General features: G+C 37.3%; 1 protein-coding gene across 1 annotated transcript; it reads left to right on the top strand.

Moving 5' to 3' along the window:
• The first annotated feature begins 271 nt into the window (after positions 1 to 271).
• LOC18441462 (AT-hook motif nuclear-localized protein 1) lies at positions 272 to 13,541 on the top strand. The gene is made up of 5 exons (XM_006851692.4): positions 272 to 1,029; positions 3,241 to 3,308; positions 7,888 to 8,019; positions 11,177 to 11,338; positions 13,002 to 13,541. The coding sequence occupies exons 1-5, from the start codon at positions 666 to 668 to the stop codon at positions 13,329 to 13,331; spliced, it is 1,056 nt and encodes a 351-aa protein (XP_006851754.1). The 5' UTR covers positions 272 to 665; the 3' UTR covers positions 13,332 to 13,541.
• The last annotated feature ends 693 nt before the right edge of the window (positions 13,542 to 14,234 follow it).

A 14,234-nucleotide genomic window follows, 5' to 3' on the forward strand; every position in this document is an offset into this window, starting at 1 on the left:
TCTAATGAATTTATAAAGTGCGCCTTAATTTGATTGTTTAGGGCTTCACCTTTATATAAACTTTTTCCTAATAAAAAAGTATGAGCGAGAAAATATAACACGGGTTATATTCGAATGAGAAAATAGAAACATGACTGCATTTACAGTTTGACTCGCGAGTCATTGAACCATGTCCAAATTCCCGCTCGAGGGTATAGTGGTTATTTGATAGTTTTGAAGGGCATATAGATGTTTAAGAAAAGATGAATATATCGTAAGAGAGAGAGAGGCCGCATAAGTTAGTGAGAGAAAGGAGAGAAAGTGTGAGAGAGAGAGAGGGGGTTTCGGACAATTTTAGTGAGAGAAAAGGGCATGGACCACAGACCGAAGAGAGAGAAAGGGGACAATTTTAGAGAGAGAAAAGCAGTTGGAGTTTTGGACAAAGAGTGAAGAGAGAGAAAGGTTTTGAGCGCTACAAAAGTGAGTAAGCGAGCAAGCGAGCGAGAGAGAGAGAGGGGAGCTGTGGCGCCATTTCCACCTTCAAAAAAGGGAAAAAAAATGGAGAATGAATCTCAATCCATGGCGCCTTTCTCTCTCTAACCCTCTCTCTCCCAAGTTCCAGGCATGGCGTAAGACATTCTCTCTCTACTTCTTCATCCTCACCTCCATTGTGATTCCTTTCATGCATGGAAGAGAGAGAAAGAGCGGTTTCTTCGTTTGCAGGACCTCAGCGACCAACAGCGAAGAGTGGAATCGATCAAAACCCTAGTAGCTTAATGGAGTCACCCGCTAGTAAGGTTTTACCTCAGGTGATGAATATGGCGATAAGCATGAGCATAGAGAGGAACTTGGGCTCTTCTTCGTCGGATTCAGTGAAGAAGAAGAGGGGAAGGCCCAGGAAGTACGCACCAGATGGGAGTTTGGCTCTGGCTTTGACACCAGAGGATAACAATGAGCTTAGCCTACCTTCCTCTCCTTTTCTCTTCTCTTCAAAGCGGGGTAGAGGGCGGCCACCTGGATCTGGAAAGAGGCAACTCCTTGCTACTCTAGGTACTGTGTAAAATCCATGGTCCTCTCTCTCTCCCTCCCTCCCTCCTTCTGTGTCTCTTTTCTCACTCGTTGTTTCGATCGATTTCTCTCATTCTCTCTTAATCATCGTCACCATCTCTCTCTCTCTCTCTCTCTCTCTCTCTCCCTTTCTCTTCCTAAAATCATCTCCCTCCCTCCCCCCACCCCTCTCTCTCTCTCTTCTTCTTTTTTCTTTTAGTCATCTCTCTCTCTCTCAATCTCTCCTTATTCTTCTTCTTTAAATCATCTCTTTCTATCTATCTCAGTCTCTCCTTATTCTTCTTCTTCAAATCATCTATCTCCCTCCGTTGCTCTTCTTCTCCAAATCATCTCTCTCTCTTCTTCTTCCCCTTCGTCCTCCTTATCTTCTTATCTCTCTTACTTGTTCTTCATAAAATCATATCTCTCTTCATAAAATGACAATTCTCTTCATAAAATCAATTTTTTATCTGTCTCTTCGTCTTCCTTGTAAAATTATCTGTCCCTCTCCTTGAAATAATCTCTCTCTCTCTCTTCTTCTTACAATCAACTCTCCTCTCGCTCTTTCTCTTTGTTCTTCTTCATTTCAGGAAATTAGTGCCTGGTTTTTCTAGAATTATGTGTCATGGTTACCTGAAGTGATATTCACTTCATTTTAGATTGTTTTTGGATGATTGGTGATTTGTGATTATCTGGGCTTTCTGCTGCATTGTGGAGCTTATTTCTCTTTTCTACTTTTTTTGTGGCATGATCATCTCCTTAAAATAGCAGAGAAAAGGAGAGAATTACTAATAACATAAGGAAAATGTGAGTTAAATGTGTTAAAAATCTCAGTGCTTACATAGCATCCTTGGAAAATAAAATGGTGGTCTTTTGGCTGTTTCATGGATAAAAATAAAACTCAGATCCATTATTTTATAAATTAAGTGTACTAACCAGGGAGTTCATTGAATTTCTTAACAACCACACCGATTGTTAAACTGATAAATTAAAAGGGTGTGGTTTGTATTAAGGCTGAGGGCCTAAACAATCAAAGAAAGGTGCACATTCAAATGGTATCGAAAGATGTCGTTTCAGTATGGAAAATTTTTGTGATAGCCTGAAAATTTATTTTCATCTCTAATTATAAGATTTAAAATGAGCGGATCTATGAACACTTGAAAATCTTGAAAATTGATGGTGTAGAAAATGCATTATAAGATGCACTATTTCCAAGACTTGAAATCCATTTTTTCTCATATCCATACATCTTGACATCAAGATGATCGATTTGAGGATTTTTGGGCATCGAAACGTCTTCTAGTGAATTTTGAGGTGCACCTTAATTTGATTGTTTAGGGCCTCACCTTTATATAAAATTTTTCCAAATTAACAATCAAGGTGGTTTCCCTACTCTTTATGGTGAGTTCATGGAGCCTTTTCCTCTAATAATTCAAGATTTGCACCTACTTATTTTTCATGAATCTGTGCATCATGGTTTGTAGTCAATGGATGTGTGCAATTAGATCCAGCTTTCTTTAGAATATTTCTCTTGCCCCCTGTCTTTACTTCTTAGAGAAAGTTGAAAGGTTTTTAACTTTTATCAATTGCAACTTCAAACCATAGTTTTGCTTAATCTCTTCATTTTCTCTTCTATTTGACCTGTAATCTCCCTCTAAGCTTTTGGGTCTTCTCTGTCTGACCTCTGCTAGAGCACAGTGCTCTTGCCCTGAACTCGGGCTTTCTGGAAAAGCTGAGATGTTTAGGCCCTCATTGGATATAAGGGTTGCCTTATGTATTCTCTTAGACAATTGATCTGATGAAAGCTGATTTGCATCTTTTATTATACATATGGCTGTGAAGTGTGTGCTTTCTTTTGGGTTCTTTTTTCCACATTGATGTATTGCTATCTTTATTATGTACTCCATATCATATGGATTCATTGTTACTTAGCAAGGCAAGGTGTGTGTGTGTGTCCAAACCCAAACAATTGAACTTTTTATATGTTTTGATATACGCAAACATGTGGCCTTTTTGCTATTAACCACTATTTTCTTGCCATTTTTTTTATGTTTAGTCTGTTTGCCTTTTTGTTGGACTGGAAAATGATTGTTACCCCCCATTCATTATTGGGAACAGTAGTGTTTTTTGTACTTCATTTTTGTAAGGTTAATTTAGTGGTATTAGTAGTGGGCATAGTGGTTCATTCTTGCTGATATTACATCTTGTTTGCAGGAGAGTGGGTTGCTAACTCAGCCGGAGGGAACTTCACACCTCATGTCATCACCATTTCAACAGGGGAGGTACTCTGTTGATTTTATATAACTATACAAGTTTCCATATTCATTTTTTCCTCTATTGCTAACTCATGTTGAAGATTACTTGCATTCCAAATGGTCTCTCAAGAATTGTTTGATCTTATTATTATCATTTTTATAGTTTGATCATGTAAATTGTTTTCTCTGTCTCATCCTAGTACCTTAGCTTATAATCATCGTTGTGAGAATATTTTTACCCTCGTTAAAAAAGTTTGAGAGAAGGTAATAATTGTAGACATGTTGTCTACATTCTACACCTGTCTACTAAACTGTATAAAGGCAGTGTTTAGTTTCGGAGAATACTCTCACTTAGGAACTGTTGTGGCCAAGTTCTTCCTGATGCATTGATTTGTATTTATTTATTTATATTTTCTAAAGGCGAGCTTGGTTTAAATGAGGTAGGTTTAAAACCTGGACACCTTTCCCCTGTGAAATGATTTTCCCACTTTAGGCAAAGGCCTGGTTAATGGCATGTTGAAAGTTTCTATATGCACACTGTGTTGTGTTCTCTTTGTGGTGGTCTGTGGGTCACTATGGTTTGTTCAATATAATGGACTGGTTGCAGAGTTCTTTTTTTTTTTTTTGTCGGGGTTGGGGGAGGAATCATGATTGTGGGTTCAAGCAAAATTACTTAAAAGATTTATTAATTTTCTTGGTGCAACATAAGGTTCTTGTCTTCTAAGAAAGGACTTCCTAATTTTATCGGAAACTTTTGGTGGAAATGCTAGCATCATTACAAAACATCATGGGCTTGACTTCCATGCCCAAATTCCTAGATGAATTAGCTTGCACAGTACCTGCATAGCATGGCATCAGCTCAAGGTTGAAACAAAATCATGCTTGTTTAAATCATTGTCTTGTCTTAAGCTATAACCACGTTCATTACTCCTTACTAATGAACTTCATAATCTCTCGGTGATAGTAAAATAAGGTTTTATTCTTGTTCTCCTTTTTAATTTGTTCAGAGGGAATCTTGGTCCAAAATTATTCATCTGTGTCACATATGGCTGTCAACTATATTGAACAGGAATATTGATATTCAGGCTTCCAATCTATGCATGGTGTGTATTGCTCAAGGGGATTGGATCGGATTAGAGTGCTATTATGTGAACTCTCTACAGTCTCTAAGTAGGTATAGGCTCTCTCAATACTTCACCATTGTTCTAAGTTACACTAGACGTTACACCCAAATCAACATCGACCAAAGTCTGCATCCATCATGATCAGAGCCTTTCCCAACTAATTGGGGTCGGCTACATAAATCTTGGTCTGTCATTCTGCTCTATTAAGATCCATCCCTTTAGCGAGGCATCCAAATATAGGAAATATATCGCCCATACTCTAAGGAGTAAGGAGTTAATGCAAGATGTCATTTTTTGGAAACTGATATTTCAAAACAAAAGTTGCCTTTTAGAGATTTGTTCGGACAATTTTGGTTGGTTTTCTTGATAGGGACCATACTGTTGGATTGTGGATCTTTCTGCGGTCTCGGGACCATGACACCTATTTTATTAACATAGTTCATTGGACCACAATTTTTGAGTGTGGACCAATATGGACTTATGAATGTAGACATCGTGGTCCATACATGTGCCATGTGTCACCTTGATGTGCCCCCTCATTCTTATTTTTCTCTATATAAGCCCCCACCTCTCTGCTCATTTTGGAGGATGTTTTTTTAGAATTCTGATAATTTTAAAGTGACATTACATCTTGGGTCAGCCTTCTGACTACAGTCTCTTACTTTGGTATCTAGACTTTCGCCTTTATCTGTTACTCTGGTATCTAAACCTCAGCCTTTGGCAAAAGTGGATTGACAAGTATCTATCTCAGTACTATGGTATAGAGACCTCGGCCTATTAGGCAGAACCAGAAATCCTGAAACTTGAGAATTTCAAGTCAAGTTTAGACTTCAGCTTCGGGGTGACTCTGTTAAACTGAGATCAAGAGCGCAAACATAGGTTGTGATTTCAGCAGTTTCTTGAGAGTGCACCTTGGAGACTTATCTGTGATTCATGAGGCTGATTGTATCCCGGGAGTTGCTTGCCAAAACCCTGTTGTACCTTTCTATTTTTACTAAGTCAAGTGGGTTGAACACTTTAAAAGAAGTGTGACTATCTCGTGCCTCTAAGTTCCTTGAAGAGTGATGATTCAATCAGTTATAGATGGAGTTCAAATCACTATTTTATTTAGGTCTTTCTCCTTCTATCTCTCCGATATTGAAATCTCGGGCTCTTTTCGAACTACTGGATTGACGAGCTAGGTCAGCTAGATTGGATGTTAGCCAGATTGGATGTCAGCTACACTAAAAGTCAGACCCAACGCCTATCAAATTCAAAGCTTAAAATGACTTGGGTGTAGTGGAGATTTTGTTGAATTGATTCCGAAGAAACCTGAGAGCCAACACAAGAAATCAACAACCACAGCCAATTAGGGCTTCTACTCAAGCTTTCAGCCCCATCCTCTTACACTCTCCTTGAGAATAATAAGTTGTGTATACATAAACTCTTTGGAAGAATTGAGATCATATTCTAGCATCTGGAGAATTTAGTCATTCTTGTCAATTTATTATTCTACAGCTTTTATGGGCATCCAAAACTATTCTATAATGAAGATACAAAATGTTGAGTCTTTAGTGTTTGTAGTATTCTCGAAGGCTTTTTATTTGCTTTGGGGCTTTATTCATGATACATTTACTCTTGTATGGCTTTTGAGCTCTGCCATGTACTTCATAGATTCCTAAATCCATCAACAAGTTCTTCAAATTTTGAGTTAATAACTCAAGAGTTTACTGCATAGATCTAGACTATCTAGAGATGTTATCTTTTAAAATGACATTATTTTGTTATCTTCTATCCTAACAAGGCACTAGTTTTCAAATATGCCCCTTAGTTTCTGCTTGCACTTCTCTATTGCAATGTTTTGTTTTGAAAGGTCATTATTCCATTATTGCCTCTTTCAACTTGGGCAAACATGTTCTTGGGCAAAATAACACCTAATTTTGTGTGCTTTTGCCGACAAGATATCCCCTGTTTTCAATGAACCATTCCTGAACTAATTGGTGTTAAGACTTATTTATTAACTGTCCTCATGTAGGAAAGTGCGTTTGATGCTGAATAGATTGTGCTATGGTTATTTGACTGAAAGTATATTTCACTGGCCTAAACTTCAAATCCATCTCCATTGAGAAATCTGGATACATTCTTTCTTGTTTTTGTACATATATATGCTTTGTACTCCTCATTCATGCTCAATAGGATCACTGTTAGTTGCTTTTTTCTGCTACATCATGGTATGACAATCAACATCTGCATAACCATTAAGCATGGACTTTGGATTCTTACTGTAAAACAACCTCAAATCACACGAGCTGTAATGCGCTAAAGGATTCTGTTGTAGTGTCCAAGTGGATGTGTGAGGGGAGCTTCCATAAGTTGACCATCAATCTCTACACATGATATTCCAGGATTTGCAATAGTTAACTTTATTGAAATACCGATCACTATTCAAAACATATTCATGTGATCGTTAGCTCTTTCCCTTCTTCTTCCTGCAACTTTTAATTTAGCTTATTTCGAAGTTTCTGTTGGTTACTTGGCAGTATAACCTCTCTAATACTTCTCTAGAATGTTGCTTTTGTGCCATGTTGCTGCTTATCTTCCACTGTTTTTATACCAATGAATTTGCTAGCTTGCTATGCTAGCTTGCTATGAGTGTTTGATTTTTCGTAGGTAATCTGGTTTCAAAAGCAATTATTCTTTACTTCAAAATAGATTGAACAATCTTCCTTAACGAATTGGCTTACTAAGTATAATGAAATGACTAACCTAAATACCAAGAACAAAAAAGAAAAAGAAAAAAAAAAGTGCTCATAATTGGTTGATGGAAACACACAAAAGTAATAGTATATACCCAATAAAAATACAATTATGTGCAAATATTGCTCAACAAAAAGTGGTCTTCATTGGTTACTATATATATATATACAGGTTCCTGCAATACAGTTGTTTAATCCCTGCAGGTTATTTGATCAATTCGGTGCTTATTATATTGCTTCCCTATTTTTAACTGACTGCCCTACTTCGTCACTTGTTTTTTCTTTGTGAATTGATGTGCTGTCATGGGTTTTCTTGCGTAGTATGCAATTATGTCTCTTCTAGTAGGCTATTCTTTTTAAGATGAATTGGATAATTGCTTATAGAAGTAGTAAATTTTTATAGATTTGTTTTCACATAAAATTATCCATGGATGTTATCCAATTCATAACAAATGAAAGTGCAGAACATTTTATTCTATGAATCTTTTTTATGAAGATATGCATGGGGCAAGCATGTGTTTTCTGTTAGTACTTGCTACTGATTGTTATCTACATAAAGCCCCTACTGTCATTATATGCCACCAGTTAGAATAGCTAAAGATATAGGGGATCTCTGTTGATACTTCTCCTACTTATTTCTTCACCAGAGAATTGAATGGACATGTAGTTTTTTGTTCTATGAACCTCTTTTTTGTGTTTTTCTGACTATTTAGGATGTTTTTTCTTTTTGGGTAATTGACTATTTAGGATGTTGCGACGAAGATATTGTCATTCTCACAGAAAGGCCCTCGATCTATTTGCATTCTATCTGCAAATGGAGCGATTTCCAATGTCACACTTCGTCAACCTGGTTCATCTGGTGGGACTTTGACGTATGAGGTATGTCATGGTAGTTTGCATTTTTGGCTTTAGAATTGCCAAGGCCTTTTTTTGTGTGTTGTTTAATGCTCTCAAAGTATGCTTTATATGTTCTACCAAGACCAAAACGAAACGTCTTGATTTTTCGTTGCAATTTTTCATTAATTATAGATCTTCATTGACTAGTAGTTTGGTGAGAGATTACTCCAAGAAGAACAGGCAATGCATATCAGAAAGAATTTAATCTGTTTTATGATTTTGTAATGGTCAGTGGTATTTGATGTCGGGTTAGTGTTGGGTGTCTTGGCTACCTAGGCAGCACCTTGACCTCCCCTGGGCCGCTTTAGGCCAAGGAGCTAGGTGGTTACCTTTAGGCTCAGACCCGGCCTTGGCACCCCTGAAAGCGCTGCCTTCTCAAACACTGGTTTGCTACATATTTACTATGGTATACTCTATTATGCATTACATCTTAAAAGAACAATCCACCATTTTGAAATGCTCCTGTGGAGAGGACTATGCTGTGAAAACATGAAATACATCATTAAGACTTGTTCAAATATGGTTGAAAATAATGCTCATACTTGGACCCAAGGTGATGTAGATTTTTAGGAATGGTTTTTGGGAAAGGTGGCGTGAGTTAGTTTTCGTTTTAAGTTATCTTATTTTAAAAGTTGCTTAAAAGATTTAGTGAGAGATTTAAAGGTGTATTTAAATAGGAGAAAGATAAAGGAGTTAGATATGGGGAAGATAAAGATGGACAAATATGGTGCCTAATTTTTATGAGAGAGAAAATAGGGGGAAGAGAGGTGGCACGTGAGGTAAAGGAGAGAAATAAAGGAAAGGGTTTCGACAAGTTAAAGAGGTTTTTTGTTTTTTTTATTTGTTTATTTTTTTGAAGTTTAGTTAAAGGGGAAGAGGTACCTCATTGTAAAGAGATCAGAGAATGATGAAAGTGGAATAAAGTTGAGATCTTGTGATAAGATCTTGGAGTCGATTCTTTTGCGGACTTTGTTTTTTTAGGGTGAATTCTCTTGTAGACTTTTGTTTTTGGGGGTGGATTTTCTTGCAGACTTTGAGAGACGATTTATTCTATCAACGATTTTTTTTAATTGATTTTTATTGTTCCAATTTTATTTTATCCCTGCATCACAAGGTTTGAAAATTCGTCTGGGGATCGGGACTTGGGCCTTGCTTGAGCTGAGTTACTATGTGAATCCCAGTGAACTCGCCCGAGTAGTGTTCGGGCCCAAAAAGTGCCAAAAAATAAAAAATAAAACAAAAAAATTTGTTTAAAAAATAGTAAAAGGCCAACTAAACTATAAATAATATAAAAAGTCTGGATAAGATAGAAAAATAAAAAAATGTATAGAAGATAGATTTAAGAAAGTAAAAGGCAAACTAAACTACAAGATAACATTTATCTGTGGTATAGAGAGATCACAATTACTTATAGTCATCCGATGTGAAATCTGATAACTTAGGCGTATTACAAAGTTTGAGAAAATTTCTTTTGAATTTTGAGCTTGGTCAATAAAATTACTGTAGCCACCCAATTTCACATCGATTGGTCAAGATTAATTATGACCATCTTGACCAAAGGTAAATGGTCTCATTATATACTTTATCTTTAAGAAAAGTCGAGTGATATTTCAAATAGATCTAGACAAAGGGAAAAAATAAAAATAAGGTACGTGACAAGAAACACCGACAAATTGGCACATAAAATAATCAAAATCACATATACAATATTTATACATTGATTTTGCAAAAAAAAAAAACAAACAATTTTTTTTTTTTTTGATTTTTTTATGAATATTTATTTGAAAAATTACAAACCCCCCAAAGTATACTATCTATGCAACTTACCCCCGGCTAACCTTTCCTCTCATTTTTTTCCCCACAATCACATTTCTTAGCAAAACCCCCTATTTTTTGAACGAAAATGCCCTTCCCATACAAAAAAACATCAATTGGCGATCCCAAGTAACGTATTGTTGGAGCGACCAGTTCAACCGTCAGAGCGTGTCTTTGTACTGCCGGAGCGCTTGTCTTCATTGTCGGAGCGACCTATTCAACCGTCGGAGTGTTGGTGGCTCCAGAAAGTGTACTGCCGGAGCCAGTCCTTGCATTGCTGGAGCGTGTGTCTTCATTGCTGGAGCGGTCCTCTGTATTGTTGGAGCGTGTATCTTTATTGTCGGAGCGACCCTCTGCATTGCTGCAGCGCGTGTTTTCATTGCCGGAGTGACCCTCTGCATTGTTGGAGCATGTGTCTTCATTGTTGGAGCGAGTCTCTCCATTGCTGGAGCGTGCGGGTAAAACGGACAGGGAGAGAGTCGTGGGTAAAAGCCACGAGCGAGGGGTAGTTTAGTTTTTTTTGTTTGGATTGGGTGGGTATTTGCGAAGAAAGGTGGTTGTGGGAAAAAACGTAAAAAAAAGTTAGCTGGGAGCTAAGTTGCATAGATAGTATATTTGGGGGGGTTTTTATAATTTTTTCTATTTTATTTTACCCAATATCCGAGTACTCGGATTGGCAAGGGGCCGCGTCCAAGTGGACTCGGATGAGTTTTCATATGCAACCACTCTTTGCTAGACTGGCACCCATAGTTGTGGGTTCCTTATCTCACCCGTCATCAGTAGGGACATGACGTGCAATGTTTTCTAATTACTTCATTTACCTTTCATTAAGTATCCTGGCAATTTTAAAGAATTTTAAGTGTTCATATATCTGTTTTGATACACTACTTTTTAATCTAGAAATTTTATGGTTAGAGATGAAAATAAATTTTTAACCCATTATAGAGATTTTTGGTGCTGAGACAATATATTTTGATACTAATATAAACCTTTTTTCTTAATTATTGATGTCGTTGTAAGGTCTTAGTTTCTTTTTCTTTATTCATTATATTTCGTTTTTTAAAACAATTGAGTCGGTAATTTCTTTCCAACTGGCTTACTCTTTTCGTCAGCAGACAACTTTAAAAGCAGGTTGCTTAGCCATCATTACTCCATAGTGGAACCCTGTTTTTTCTTCAAAGCTGGAGTCAACTTTGCCAAAAGATAGCATTAAGCTGCAACTTTAATAGGAATACGGAACGATTTGCAAAAGCTAACATACCTCCCCATCTTTACTTCATTTAAAGCTCAAAGTTACAATATTTTTATTTCTATATTTTTGCAGGGCCGGTTCGAGATATTGTCGTTGTCTGGTTCATTCACGCTTGCTGATAATGGGGGTTCAAGGACCCGAACAGGTGGGATCAGTATCTCATTAGCTGGCCCTGATGGCCGTGTCATCGGTGGTGGAGTTGCTGGTCTGCTACTTGCTGCTAGTCCAATACAAGTAAGACTGAGTGGTTCTTCTCTTGGACTGGCTCAGGACTTGCCAGGTCCTGAGCTTGAGTCAGCAATCTCTATGAAAATTGCATAAGAGGGTCCCTGAAGTTGTGAGACTTGAGCGAGTCTGGAAAAGAACAAATTACAGATACCCGCTTGACCCTAATTTCTAGGCCTTTGCCCTCCCCCCATCCCCCCAAATAAATTGTAAACTGCACCACTAACTTTGAAACTGTTAATTTTTTCATCCATTTCCTAAGTAAAAAAAAGTAGTTTTATTTATGATAAACATACCCCCTTCCAACGAAATTTTTCTCAAAGAAAAAAAATTAAATTGTTTTGGAGTGGCTTTATTTTTTAAAGTCCTCCGTAATGTGTGTCAGACCCATACATTTTTTTAAAATGAAACCAATTTGACACATTGTGTTTTGGACCTCCACATAGTTTAAAATAATATTGGCCCAATGCATAATATGCCAAACCGACTTCTAGTGTGAAGCTGGTTTGACACACATCATACTGGACATACATCATTTAAAAAAAAGCAAGATGGGTAAGAAAAACATACATTATAAGGAGGCATATTTATCCTAAAAAAAAGTACTCTTTTACTTGGAGCGGGTGCAAAAAGAATATGTTTTAGAGTTAGTAGTGTTGCATGCAAAGTATTATAGATGGGGGATGCCAAGCAAGCCAGGGTCAAGGGAGGTATCTACAATTTTCCTTATAAAAATCACGTAAGAAGGTCCGTGACCCGATGAGACTCATCTGAGTCTCAAAGTTTTAGATCTGAACCCGGCGCCCGACGGGGTCAGAGTGATTTTGATGCGTTAGGGTCACGGAGTATATCGCCTTGGTGTTTGTACGGCATCTAGTATCATGGTAACAGTATATTCATGGGAGTCATCGTAATCCAATTGATGGTTTGGGCGGTGACTGCTAAGTCACTGACATGCTGGTGGGACAATTTTCCCTTGATCACAGTCCAATTCATTCTCATCAGTGCATATCCCATGCATGCACACTCTTCAATTTAACATCTCTTTCTCTCTCCATAAATAATCGTCCTTCACAATCACAATCCACATAATTACGTCTCCTTTTCATCTCTCTCTCCATGAAGGAAAATTGTTTCACACGGGCTGCACCCCATGATCAAATATGAGGTCAAAAAAGTGTGAAGCATCCATCTTAAAGATGGATGTAAGTAGGTGTTTTTTTTATAAAATAATAGAAATTAACGGTCTAAAATATTTAAGTTTAAAATTTATTTATTTTTTCATATTTATGATCTCCATGGTAGAGATCACATGTTCTTAAAAATTAAGTCCAAAACTCTATCTCAAAAATAGATTTATTAATAGGCATGCATTTCTCCATATATGTATATGGGCTTGGCTGCAAAGAAATCGGGTCCCTTCATGAATACACATGCATTTACATTCACAATGCACATATTTACATGGGCTTTTCATCTCTCTCTCTCCATGCGTACACATGCACTTCGCAATCGCAATCCACATATTTACATAGGCTTTCATCTCTTTCTCTCTCCATGAATGCACATGAACTTCATAATCCATAGGCCTGCTAGGGCATTCATCTCTCTCTCTCTCAATAAGCATAAACTACAATTTTCCATTCTAATACACTTATGATGATGATACCAGGTTGTGGTGGGAAGTTTCACACCAAACAGTCAAAAGGATCAGAAAAGGAAGCATATGATGGAATCCTCCACCCCTTCTCCCCTTCTTCAAGGTGGCATAACACCAGCTGTCCCCCTGTCTCACATGACACCACCACCACCATCAGCTGAGGAAACTCACACCACCACCACCAATAAGTCAATGCCCAGCCCAACTGCTAACAATCAGGCAAATATTACAAAGCCAAGCTTAACTTCTTTACATTCACCAACTGCTTGGTCAGGCTCTCAATCTACAAGGGTAGATCCTATGCTTTCTACCGATATCAACATGTGTTTACCTGGTGAATAAAGAGAGACAGGTGGCATAGGAGAAGTTGTTGGGTTTTCCCCTTTCTTTTTCATTATGCTTCAGTTATCCTAACATTTTCATTCGTCTTAGTCTAACTTAAAGAAGAATTGATGTATGGTTAGGGTGACTAACACATACACATTTGATAGGGAGCTGTAAAGTTTAGTTGAATTTGGATGATGTTTTAATGGGACTTTTGAGCTGTTCTAATTTTGAGTCTTTGATATGATAGTTTCCCTTTGCATATGCCATATTAATCTCCTTCTATTAATGGCAATGGACCTCGGCCTAGACCCGACCTGGGTCCACGTATGGGTAAAAAAAAAAGAAGAGACTTAGCCGGTCGGGTCTAACTCCAAATCTTGGACCCGAATATTATTCGGGTCCGGGTTCAGGTCTTGATTTGGGTCCCACATTATATTTTCAGATTTAGGTCTAGATCCCAATCTAGATCCCACATTAACTTTTCAAGACCGGGTCCGGTGACTTTGGGTCCGGTAGGCTTTGAACCCGGCCTGACTCGTTCCCAACCCTATTTTCCGTGCTATTTTGATTAGCCTTTAGAAAATACAGGCATAATTTTTAAAAGTTAAGCATGCTTATAGCTATAGTATAAGCTTAGCTTCATAATATATTGCTAGGGATAATTTCGTGTTAAAATTTTGCGCATCATATTTGACTTGAAAAACAAATAATCTTGTAAAAAAGAATTTTGAGTACTTGAAAAACAAATAATCAATTTTTTGAAGGAGTTTAAACTTTTTTTTTTAATTTATTTTGATCGCCAGGATAGAATCTACATGTACGAAAAAATTCAGAATCGAATAACCTCTATTTTTCTAAGTGGCATGTAGGGATTTATACTATATGACCATTTATTTATTTTGTACAAGGTCAAAATTA

The sequence above is a fragment of the Amborella trichopoda genome, chromosome 11, assembly GCF_054954075.1.
Source record: "Amborella trichopoda isolate Santa Cruz 75 chromosome 11, AtrichopodaSantaCruz75HAP2 v2.0, whole genome shotgun sequence".
Classification (NCBI taxonomy): Eukaryota; Viridiplantae; Streptophyta; class Magnoliopsida; order Amborellales; family Amborellaceae; genus Amborella; species Amborella trichopoda.

What these genes read in the sequence shown, in the direction of transcription:
- LOC18441462 (XM_006851692.4), top strand. Translation starts at nt 666, where the DNA reads ATGGAAGAGAGAGAAAGAGCGGTTTCTTCGTTTGCAGGACCTCAGCGA. An exon ending in TCACCATTTCAACAGGGGAG is followed by an intron (nt 3,309 to 7,887) that starts GTACTCTGTTGA and finishes TTGACTATTTAG; the next exon opens with GATGTTGCGACGAAGATATT. An exon ending in GTGGGACTTTGACGTATGAG is followed by an intron (nt 8,020 to 11,176) that starts GTATGTCATGGT and finishes ATATTTTTGCAG; the next exon opens with GGCCGGTTCGAGATATTGTC.